Source organism: Gobio gobio (assembly GCF_949357685.1).
Source record: "Gobio gobio genome assembly, chromosome: 4".
NCBI lineage: Eukaryota > Metazoa > Chordata > Actinopteri > Cypriniformes > Gobionidae > Gobio > Gobio gobio.
In genome coordinates, this window is record NC_137100.1 from 60,899,985 (window position 1) to 60,912,227 (window position 12,243).

Genomic DNA, 12,243 nt, shown 5'->3' on the forward strand with positions numbered 1-12,243 from the left:
GGGTTTTTTATGAAAAAGAATTGCAAAAGATTATTGTGAGCAAAAACAAATCTTTTAAGGTGGAAAAGATTTTAGGCCAGAAAAAACAAGGGCGATCTACACTGTTGTTAGTGAAATGGGTAGGATGGCCTTCAAAATTTAATAGCTACGTCGATAAAAAAACTCTGGTGGATTTGCAAAAACCCTTTAAACCCACAGACGCATAACAAAGCGGGGCAATCGCGTAAAGGACTATCATGGATGACAACGGGTTCTACGTGACATTACCATGCAATGCTTCACAGGGTGTCTATCCTGAAAACCGTATATCAAGTTACAGAACAAGACTATCTACATCCATCAACTTGAAAGGGAAATGGGAAGTAGGCCTCGCCGAAATCGAATATCCTAGAAGTTGGTACACCGTTAATGACGAAGATGCTGCATTCAGCCTACACATGGCGCCACTACCTACCGAGAAGGACTTAAATAAACACGTGGAGATCAAATTTAAAGAATTCATCCTATCCACTGCCCCACCACCTAGCGAGAAGGACTTAAATAAACCCAGGGAAAACAAATTTATAGTAACGAGGAAACTGGAAATAACCAGCGGATACTACGCAACCATTCGTGATGTAACCCGGGCAGTAAATGTAGCTCTCGGTCAGACGGGGGTAATGAATTATGATCATATGCAAAACAAAGTGTTTCTGCTAGCGAAACCTAATGTATCGGTAAGCTTCCGCGGGAAACTTGCCACTATTTTTGGGTTGGCCGCGAATGAACCTCTTGGACGTTCAGCTTACCATGAAAAAGCAGATTTTACAACAAACGTCATTACGTACTCCCCTCATCAAGCTGATATCAACGCGGGGGTCTATACGCTCTACGTATACACAGACATTATCCAATATCAAGCCGTCGGGGATTCGTATGTACCCCTTTTGAGATGTGTACATATAACGGGTGAAAACAGGGATACGGTTAGTATTAGATACGACAAACCTCATTACGCATCGATCAACAAGGAGCTCATCACAGACATAACTATAGAACTGAAGGACGACCGGAACTGTGAAATACCATTTTCATACGGGAAAGTTGTTGTAAAACTTCACTTTAAACCGTCGAAACATACTATTATTTAAAAATGTCTTATCATTATAACCCCCGCCAGACGCATGCCTCGGAATATGTTAATTATTATAGAAACCAAGCAGGGGGCGGTCTTCCAGGGTACTCTGGAGGCGGGGTTATGTATGGGGCCGGCCTAGGAGGGTTGTTCAGAGGCTTGTTTAGGATGGCCATACCGTTTCTAAAAAGAGGATTCAGCATCGCTAAACCGCACCTAAAATCGGCCGCTAAAAATATAGTAACGGACGTGGTCTCAAGCGCATTATCGAGACCGTATAACAGCAACAACTCAAATACTCAAGAGGGTTCAGGTCTGATGGTGATGTCCCGTAAGAGAGTGTCTAAACCACCGGGTGTGAGGAGGCGTGGTCACCCGTTAAAGAAGAAGAAGAAAACAACACGTGGACCCAAGAAGTTCTCAGTCGCTCGCAGAAAGCGTAAGACTGTGAAACGAAACGTATCGGTTAAGAGATCCATAAAATCCATATTCTAACATGGCGTTACTGCATCGCATGTCAGGAGAGTGTATCAAGTCTGAGCTGGATTTATTCACAGTCCCGCTGACACAGACAGTCATTGAGAAAAACTGCTATTTAGAAGTACCCCCTTTATCCGCTATATCGGACTCTGCACCATTGGAGTTCTTTATAGCGGGGACCGGTGAGGATTATGTGGACCTAAATAACACATTACTGTATCTACGGCTTAAAATCACACTTCCCGATGGTGGCGACCTCCCGGACGACGCAAAGGTCGGTCTAATAAATTACCCCGGAGCTACTATATTTTCACAAGTTGACGTGAGTCTCGGTGACCGTTTGATATCACAGAGTTCCAACACATATCCTTATCGATGCATCATCGAGAGTCTCATCAACTACAGTAAAGATACTCTGGAATCGCAATTTTCGGCCGGTCTGTTTTATAAGGACACCGCCGGGGAAATGGACATTGCTGACCCCACGGGTAGTAACACCGGATTGGGGAAGAGAGCGGCATACACAAACAAGAGCAAAACACTGGAGCTGCTGGCACCCATTCACAGCGACATCTTCTTTCAAGAAAAATTAATGCTGAATGGGGTTGACATCAAAATACGCATGATCAGAGGTAAAGACGAATTCTGCCTGATGAGAACCGGGGCTGTTGCTTACAAATTAAAAATCGAGACAGCATCGCTGTTTGTCAAAAAAGTGAGCGTGTCGCCATCCGTGAGACTGGCCCATGCCCAGGCACTGCTCTCGGCAACAGCCAAGTACCCTATTGATAGGGTGTGCTTAAAAAATTTCTCCATACCTGCGGGGTCGAGGGTGTCAAATCAAGAAAATTTGTTCTTAGGAACACTGCCAAAATCTGTCGTTCTTGCTATGGTAGATAACGACTCGTTCACCGGCACCTACGGTAAAAACCCCTTTGCGTTCCGTCACTATGACGTGGAATACTTGGCCCTACATGTGGACGGCCAGCAGTTTCCTGCGAAGCCTCTACAACCGAACTTCGAAGCGGGGTTGGCGGTGCGTGAATTTTACCAACTAGCTATGGCGTCAGGAAGACATCTTAAAAACCAAGCGCTCTCTATCGACAGGAGTGATTTTCTCAACGGATACTCGCTTTACGCCTTTAATCTCACCCCCGACGAAGACTGCGGCCAACATATATCCCTCATCAAGTCAGGGAATATGCGGCTTGAAGTGCGGTTCAAAAACGCGCTAACGAGCACTATTAATTTGATCGTTTACTCTGTTTTTGACAGCATTATTGAAGTGTCTAACCGACGTCAGGTTCTGGTAGATTACTATTGAAATGAATACGTTACAACTCACAGCCATCATGGATAAAATTAAGTGTAACACCTATTTTATCGGTGTCCTACCGTGTGATCAACTCCCCGAAAGTCCTATAAGGACCTATCCATCAATGACGATAATTAACACCCACCCCACACACATGCCGGGTGAACATTGGACGGCCGTTTACTTAACTGAAGACGGGGCCGCGTGTTTTTTCGATAGTTACGGCAATCCTCCTGACAGCCCCCTATTCCCACCGGACATAAATAAGTTTCTAACAGCCAATGCTGTCGATACAGTATATTCAGACACACGTGTCCAGGATTTTACATCGGACACTTGCGGTCAGCACTGCGTGTTTTTTCTGTACCATTTATCCAGGGGACTCGACTACAACCACGTAATGAGACTCTATAGTGCCGATTATATTAGAAATGATAAAATGGTTGCGCTCTTTGTGAAAAGATTAAGACCTAATGTCTGTAATGAGAAATTGTTTCAATGTATTCATTGTGTTCAGGCGTGTAATGCCTCAAATGTGACATGTTGAGAACTTGCAATATATTTGTATGGTCTATAAATAAAATAAAAAACTCTTTAAACCACCATCTTTTTTTTTTTGTTGTCTTTTATTTCAAAATTAAATATGTACTACATGTACAGAACAAAGTTATGACAAAAATATGAAAAAGTCTTAAAATTCTAACCATTGAGTCCGATCGATTTTCGGTGACTTAAACGCTGGGTCTTCTGACCGGGGTGATGAAGAGCGGGGTTTTCTTATCTTTTTAGAACGACGACTTTGTTCCAATGGTCGAGTATCAGGCTTGCTCTTTAAAGTAGTAATCAAACGTCTAACATGAAGGTTCGGGACCGTAGAAAACGGTATGTTTAATTCACCAAACGCCTGTAGAAACTCTGACCATCCTTGAGGCCTTCTGTCATCGCGTACCTTTTGAGGGGCTGTGACATTTTTTAACAAATCGACCATGTGTGAACCCTGTATAGTTCTTCCCTTGAACACAAACTCCCCGGACTCGTTCCATGCGCTGACCCCTTTAGCTTTAGACATTTTGTCTAATATGTACCGACTGTTTTTTGTGCTCCTCGATGGTACATTCTTCAGAACTTCGGTCACGACATCTTCTAGACCCCCGGTGTCGACGTTATTAGTCGGGGTGGTTTCGTCTTTATGATCAGGGTCGGAATGTGGTAGCGACAGCGTTAAAACGCTACTTTCACGGTCGCCTTGTTTTACGATCGTCAAAAACCTGCTCAGGGTATTTGTATAAAGTTTGGCCTTCTCGTATTGATTCAAATCGGTCCTGTGTAAAATATTTCTTATGGCAGAATCCAGATCATTCTCTACGGCCTGTTGAATATTCTCACGGACATTTTCATTTTTTAGCTTTTCCAGCTGATTTCGCGGTACTAAATACATCTTCTCAGCATACTCCATTACCTCTGTCTAGAGGCTATTAAGCTTGAAATAAAGGGCACTGCGATGCTCAGCAGCGGTAAAAGAAATCCACCAGTTTGGTTGAAGACACGCTTCTTGGCCAATATACCAATTTTTTTATTGGTGACAAGTTTAATTTCCGATTTCCTCCTTTTCAGTTTTTGGTATTGCTGACGATTGATAGGAATCGTTCCATAGAGTATGTTAAGGGCTACTTCGCACAAAGTTAAAATGAGCTCGTCGGATGCTGAATGTAAAATAAGACGGCGTTGTTTTGGTGTGGATTTATGTAACAGTTTTAACAGCGGGAGATGCTTACAAAGTCTGGTCGACATGACGATGATCACGTTCTTCTTTTATTTTTCGGGATATAAACCACTTGACGGTCGGAAAGCAATCCTGTTCTGAGGCGGTACTGCTCAGGAGTTTTTGCTTTATAGTCTATCATTATGTAGCCAAAAGGTTGGTTGACCGCGTCGTGATAACACTCCATAAAGTATTTTGTGTTTCCGGGGTACATCTGGCGTCCCAGCATCGCTACTTGATTGACGTCCCGAGGATTTTTAAACAGAATTATATAATTGGCGTTTAAGCTAATGGTCCGGCTGGATTTACCCTGTACAAATAAATTTTGCACTATATAAATAGCGCTGAGATTACGGTGGTGCACGTACTGCGTAAAAACCCTTTGAAGCTCCAAATTAGCGCTAGCCTGCTGCATCAAATCATCCACGATGAGAAGATTTGTTTTAGTGACAGGTAGTAAATCATCATCATTCAGACTCTCTGGTATTCCTTGCACAAATTTAATGTCATACAATTTAAGTACATCATCGTACAAAGGTTGCCAACAATCATACAACCAAACAATGTTTTCAATTTTCTTGGAAATTACATTCAAACCTTTTCCCAACAAAAGTTTTACAAAATAAGACTTTCCAGAACTGGACGGTCCACTGATAACACAACTGAAAGGGAATTGAAGTCTGAAATCAAAATCAGAGACATCACGCGACCCCCTGTGCAACATCGGATCAGTAGCCATAAGGAAGGGTGGTGAAATCAGGCAAAAGCCTCCGTTTATTATACACCACCTTAAACCTTTTAACGACTGATTTGTTGTGCAGTGTGAGAGTCTTTTTATTCCTCACAATGTTTTCAGTGTGTGCCAGGATGTATTGCGAATCATCAGACGAAGTCACATAACCATCAACCAGACCAATAAGACTGTCCAAACAGATGGCTTTGGAATTTTTAGAGTTCAGTGTTATACCCTTAGCTTTCATGCACGCTTTACCTTTGGCGGTGCGATACCCATAAGATTTCGGGCCACTGGAACAAAACTCTGTGATATAATCGCCATCGTCTACTTCACTCGTCAACTCGCCCAAATGATCCCCCAGAGGAGGGATCCAATCTCCCTCCCTAGACACAAAAATGACGCTGTCCGTGTCTGAATATAATAGCCGATCGCCGAGACGGTCCATGAGATCGTACAACTCTAGCCGCGCGTGAGCGGTTGTAAATGCCCCTACGAATACGTTAATGTCACGAGTCTCAACAACATCCCCTTTTGCAGGTAGATGTTGTACGAGCGCCACGTCTTCCGAGACAAATGTGAAATATGACAGCGCGGACGTATCACCAAATACAATTCTGGTGAAATGTTCGCAGTCTTTCACGAGGGTTGTTTGTGGCAACACGTCTCTCATCGAGAACCGGCCCCAAAGAGAATTTAAGAGCAATTTGTTGATAGCTCTCTGTGCGGGGTTGTAGGTAATCGTTTCAGGGTCAAGTTGAACCCCCTCTTTTTCAAAATACTCCCGAATGTAAGACTCTTTGTCAGAGTCCGTGATGACATTCGAAGGGTACCCCGATGCCTGTTGTTTCAATCGCAGAAACGTCTTTACGTATTCACTAAACAGACTGTCTGACCGCTGTGGAAAGTGCCACACCTCATCTATTTTCGCAACAACATAACCCTTCTCGATTGCTTTTAAAAGTTCGAGACTGACCCAGCAGCCGGCGAGAGCCCGCTCCTCATCATTATGAACGCAGTTAGTTGTCTGGTTTTGAGCTTGGGCGCATGTGCGACATAACGGGAACATGAGTTTCCCGTTGCACCTGTAAGGGAGAACGGGGTGTAGTAATTTACGGGGAGGATAGACGGTCGCTTTTATCAATCCGTAATAATTTTCGATCGGTTCGAAATCTTTGAAAAAAATTTGTGGGTGGCCGATCGGATAGCTTTTCCGAGCTTGACAAAAGGGGTACAAGCTGGTGAAATCTAGGTAGCTTATCTGCTCAGCATCATCCACTTTGTGATAGAGTTTATAAGCATTAGTACGCCCTCCAAACAACGCCTCTCGGGGTTTCAGTCTCTCTGGGGCCACATAAGTGCTCATAAATTCCATCACAGCGGGGTCTGTCTTTTTCATTTGGCCCCACTCACATTCCCATAGCACCTCGATTTGTAACCCGTACGCGTTCTGTAAAATTTCGACCTTGTCGTCAAACTGAGTCCTTAGAACACCATAGGCTACCCCCGACATGGGGTGACTCTGATGGGGTTCAAAGCGACACGAATGACCATGGTGGACGCATCCGTTATATTCCAGTCCATGTCTCACCCCGCCCTGTTCGTAGTATCCGTCTAAAAAGTAACGACCGACAGACACTTCGCCATGGTTTAGCGCATGTTGAATGTCTACGTTTCGAGTCTTTTTTACATACTCTAGCCATTCGATCGACGCGTTTGAGTATGTCTTACTTTGACGTATGTATGCGTTATTGTGCGTTAGCGCTATCGTATCGCTGTCGAGGTAAAACGTTTTGAATACTCCCATACTCACTCCGGCTAACGTCGTAAATGAGAATGGATCAAGTTTAGTACACTCTATGAATGCATCACGGTATTTAATGCATGCCTCGCGTAATAAAACCACATCATTCACGCCGTACTCGTACAACTCACGCTTGAAGTCAAACACTTTACCCCTAGTTGTGGCGTACCAGGTGTCAAACTTTTCCATATCCTTATCGGACATGTTACCATAGTTGTAGTACTTTTTGTCGGGGTAGGGACCGACATACCGCTCGTTCTCGACTGTGTTAAAGACATGTGGAAAGTAACCTTTCTCGCACGTGGATAACGATAACGCCGCGGGCATCTTCGACAACGCCATTGGCGCAAAAGCATAGCTGTCAATATAACGCTGCTCAAAAGTATCATCATACATGAAGATTAATTTACAACCCTGCAATATGACGTCGAGTGTGAGGCCTGCTTTGCAAAAATACTCCAGAATTAGAAACGAGTCAAACCTGGAAGCGTAATGGGCTATGAAACAGTAGCCTTTATATCGCGGCTGTCTGAAGCGCGTGATCAGCTTTGCAATGCAGTCGGTACCTTCGGCTACGAATTTCACCCCTTTAAAAGTGATCGCGCATACAAAATTGGCGACATGTTTTCCATTTTCATAACGAGTTTCGAAATCGTAGAAAATGTATTTTGTATTGGGTTCCTTGGGTTTTAGGGGCTGTATGAAGCACTGATGTACAGCGAGACTCGGAAGAACTTCGTGGCAATGATCACATTTGTGCGGAGCACATTTGTGCGGTTGCTTTGCTACTGTGTACCGTCTGTTACATAGTTTGCAATATTTTATAATATCGCATGGTACATACCCCCGGTCTGGGGTCGATTTTTTATGAATCTCAAAGCAATAGGCTGACTTGCAGAAACGTAGACAGTCAGTGCAATGTACGGGGCTTTTAGGAAATTTGGAACATTCAGTATCAAAACATACGTTACAAACGTGATTACAATGATGAATTCTACGATTTGTGTAACCTTTATAACAGAATTCACAGACATACGGAGCGCCGACGAACCCTGTCAGATTTTGTATCATGTAGTAATGTTCCCCATGCAAATAGAGGCATACTGTTTTCGGATGAAGCTCATCATGATTTTTGTACACTTCTATCGCCCCCGCATTTGATCTGTAAAAAACAACAATTTTGATGCCTAATAGGCTTTCGAACGTACCTATGTTATCAAGAGCGATTTTGTCATCGTTTGTGAAACCGGCGTTGTTGTGGATAATGGTCGCTAATCTTTCTAGCTCGCTGTCAAGTAATTTTGGGTTGAGAAAATGCGCTAAACAGATAGAGAAACATAATTCATTGGTCATATTTACAGGGCAAAATAACGTTGTCTTTTTACGTTTAACCACTTGATCAATCGCTATGTCAGTGAGTTTGCGACGCTGCCCGCCGCCGCGCCTGTTCATGGCTATGTTCACATCGATCTCGACCGCCTCGTCTGCTAATATCCGATCGTCGCTCTGTAAAACTTTTTCAAATTGATCAAGAACCATGCCAACGTCGTAATTATTCCCTGTTGATAAAACTGAAATAATCGGGGACTTCAAAGATGCCGCGGACATCGATAAACTGATAACGCATCTATCGCCCCCGATATCTCTAGCGACCGACACTACATCGCTAAAGGTATCGTGTAAAAAATTATGATACGTGGCCAGATCAGTGGTGTTGATTTCTCTCAGATTCATGGATCTACGCAATTGCACGCTGTTAAAACGAGGTCTCGGTAAAACATGATAACCACCAACAACCCCACCCTCGCGAATTAACGTATCAATGTCCGCGCGGGTTAGTGCCGACGTGCTTGTAGGAATGTCTGGGTCACTATTTGCTGTATGGTTAGTACTATCATTACCTGCTGATGGTTCTGGAATGGTGGCTGTCGATCGTACAGTACTGGAATTACCTGCTAGGGAAGATGTGTTAGAGGATGCCTGATGTTCAACATTATTACCCTGATTACCTATATCAGCGTATACCGTCTTGGGGGTATTATTTAAACCATCACCGTCTTGTACGTCATACATGTTTAATATTTCAGCCAATCTTTCGGAGGGGTTGATATTTGGAAAATACCCGATAGCGGTTTCCAATTGAGGTAAATCAACATTTGATGGAGGGTCTGTGTTAGCGATTTCTTCAAAATCTGAATACATATTTAACAATGTCTGTAATCTATCACCCAACTGCTGACCGTTTTGTATTTCATGAAGACTTTGTAACAGGTCTGAAAGTGTTTGGTCTGGCTGGTGGTCGTGTACCGCGTCTGCGGGAAAAGACATCTCGGTTTCCATTTCTATTTTTATTTAGTGTTATAGACAATATTACCAACAAATTGTGAAAAATAAAAAAACAACAAACAGTATTCAAAGGATCAATCAATCACATGTATAAAAAGACATATAATTAAAAAAGCAGTCATAACATGGGTAATCTATCTAGTTATGGAGTAGACGATTCGTAATAGCACCAAGAAGACTGACTTGTAGATGTCTCTCTCTCTGAATATCATTTGATTCTCTATGGACACGTGCAAAATTATCATCAATACTTGACTCCAATCTGCGGAGTCGGTTCTCAACTGCTGGCAATTCGCGTCGTAAAATAGACAACAACTCCTGCAACCATGTATCGTAGTCATCGAATCTGTAATGACCGGTAGCAAACTGTGCTTCTACATCATTATGGAACACGTTCAATCTGTTGTGAATACCTACAGACAACGCAGCTACATGATTATTGGTTGCTATCACTGCGTTATGAAGAACAACATACCGCTCGTCACTTAAATTTTGTCTTCTATGAAGATGAGCAAAATGTTCATCTATTCTGGCCATGTATGGATCGACATTCTGACCATAATCTCCTGCTTCTTCTTCTTCTTCCTCTTCGTACAAATCGGCAGGCTCCTCCAATAACTCCCCCTCCTCCGCCTCCTCTACTGCCTCCAGTTCGCGATAGGGGTATGGTGTGTCTCTACCTTGTACTGATGAGTCTCTGTCATTATCATTTTCCTCACTTGTCCATGATGAGCGGTCCCACGCATCGACCTGAGAATTTGTCCAGCTCTCAATGTCGCCAGCCACCTGTACCCCGTTATCTGTAATTTATAATAAATACAATTACAATAGAGTGGGTATCTGTAGATCAAATAAATCTATTTAAATATTGCAATAACCCAGATTATATAATCAATTTTAAGTGGGTCTTACCACGATTTAGTTCTCTGTCGGGTTGGGTCAGGTTAGAAGCTGAATCGGATCCGCTGTTATAGCGTCGCTTCTTTGGAGGTACAGCGATACGACCCCCCTCGTATTCCTCAACTTTAACATCCGAATCGGACAGCTCGGTGCTGGTGATTATCTGGTCCTGATAATGTGACGATGGACTAGTACCGGTACTTCTCTGCCGTGATTTGCGGGGTGCGGATGGTGGCTCTTGCGTGAAATCGGCGGAGATTATTTCTATATAAAAATAACAATAACGGTTTAAAACATTTTTAATAACCAGTCAACAGGTAAAAATAAAAATAAAAAATATATTTTTACCGTTGGGGTCTATTGAGTCAGCAGTGCCGGGGTGGCTCATCTGAGAATGGTGAATAGGTTTTGTCTCTTCATCGCCAGTTAAATCGACACATATTATTTCTACATATATAAATGAAAAAAGAATAGTTTAAAGCATTTTAAATAAACTGGCAATGTGAAAGAAGGGCAAAAAGAAAGCATATATATTTACCATCAGAGACGTCCGATTCCCCGGTTAAATCAATGCTCCTTATTTCTATATAAAAATAAAAAAAGTTTAGTTTAAAACATTTTAAATCATTTTAAATCGTCTGTGTGCAAAGAGAGAAAAAAGCGTTTATTCACCATCAGAATCGGTCGAATGGGACGCGTGGGTTACTGCTTGTGTTAATTCGAACCCTGGTTGTGTCACTAGGTCTGCTAATTCTAAAGACATTGTTTTAAAAAGATTATGACGATCTCTGTTTTAAAGAATAGTTTATAAAGATTTAGAATATTAAATCAGACGTAAGCATTATATTACCTTCGGCCACGTGTTGTGTACTGTCTGGTGTGCTGAACACTGTAAAATAAAATAAAATCACATGCATAATGAGAATGATAATTAAAATATGTGAAATAAGAAAATAAAAATATTAAAACATACTTACAATTGTCTATGGCTCGAAACGTTGCATTTAAGGCCTCATCAAGCCCTGTGGTTGCACCTAGAACATAAATAGACCTGTTTATGAAGGAAATATTCAGTGAATATATAATTAATAATAATAAATAAAAACAGTAATTACATATTGCCATATATGGATATTAAGAGCATAATGATAGTGGACATATAGTACAATAATAATATAATGAATGAATAAAATATCGTATTTACATTTTAAATTGAAAAAATAAATTGAAAGGTTTATAAATAAAGCAAAAAATAAAGCAATAAATAAAATATCACATTTACAATATTAATACATTAATAACGTCATTCTGTCGATCGATTTATAATTTAAACAAATCAGCAATAAATAAAATAGATTGGCAATATTAAAAACAATGAGGTTTTCCTGAAAATAAATAGCCGTTAATAGAATTTAACAGTATAACAAATAGAGCCTTAACTCCCAGGGTAAAACAATATTTAGAAGCCACTGCTGTAATTTAATATCGAAACGCACAGCGGTGAGAACGTAACATACCCAATTCATCTCGCAACATCCGCTTTCCAATATCACAATAAAAGCTGGCGCCACCGGAAACATGATATCTCGGAACATCCTCTTTCCAATTTCAAAATAAAAGCTGGCGCTCCCGGAAACATGATATCTCGGAACATCCTCTTTCCAATTTCAAAATAAAAGCTGGCGCTCCCGGAAACATGTTACAACAAAAACGCATCGAATAGAAACAAACGTCTTACTCGTGAAGAATGAAAAACATAAATTAAATAATGGATAGCCACATCAGCCCC

At 41.8% G+C, this 12,243-nt stretch overlaps 2 protein-coding genes across 4 annotated transcripts; one reads left to right on the forward strand and one right to left on the reverse strand.

Annotated features, from left to right (window-relative positions):
• Positions 1-1,610: 1,610 nt before the first annotated feature.
• LOC307125451 (uncharacterized protein F54H12.2-like) lies at positions 1,611-2,918 on the forward strand (the record flags this gene model as incomplete). The annotated part of the gene is made up of 1 exon (XM_079815300.1): positions 1,611-2,918. The coding sequence occupies one exon, from the start codon at positions 1,611-1,613 to the stop codon at positions 2,916-2,918; it is 1,308 nt and encodes a 435-aa protein (XP_079671426.1).
• Positions 2,919-5,159: 2,241 nt separating this feature from the next.
• LOC307125776 (uncharacterized protein) lies at positions 5,160-12,004 on the reverse strand. 3 transcript variants are annotated; one of them, XM_079815874.1, is made up of 8 exons: positions 11,972-12,004; positions 11,432-11,488; positions 11,305-11,343; positions 11,127-11,207; positions 10,993-11,037; positions 10,803-10,901; positions 10,467-10,718; positions 5,160-10,354 (listed from the first exon to the last, which is right to left on the reverse strand). In XM_079815874.1, the coding sequence occupies exons 1-8, from the start codon at positions 11,988-11,990 to the stop codon at positions 9,693-9,695; spliced, it is 1,254 nt and encodes a 417-aa protein (XP_079672000.1). In that variant the 5' UTR covers positions 11,991-12,004; the 3' UTR covers positions 5,160-9,692. The 3 variants fall into 3 exon arrangements, with proteins under 3 accessions (XP_079672000.1, XP_079672001.1, XP_079672002.1); XM_079815875.1 differs by having other exon boundaries at positions 11,951-11,975; XM_079815876.1 differs by having other exon boundaries at positions 11,570-11,973.
• Positions 12,005-12,243: the final 239 nt, after the last annotated feature.

Excerpts from the sequence above, each read along its gene's own strand:
- LOC307125776 (XM_079815874.1), bottom strand. Across the intron at positions 10,902-10,992 it reads GGAATCGGACGTCTCTGATG|AAATAATATGTGTCGATTTA; the intron begins GTAAATATATAT and ends TTATATATGTAG. Across the intron at positions 10,719-10,802 it reads TGACTCAATAGACCCCAACG|AAATAATCTCCGCCGATTTC; the intron begins GTAAAAATATAT and ends ATTTTTATATAG.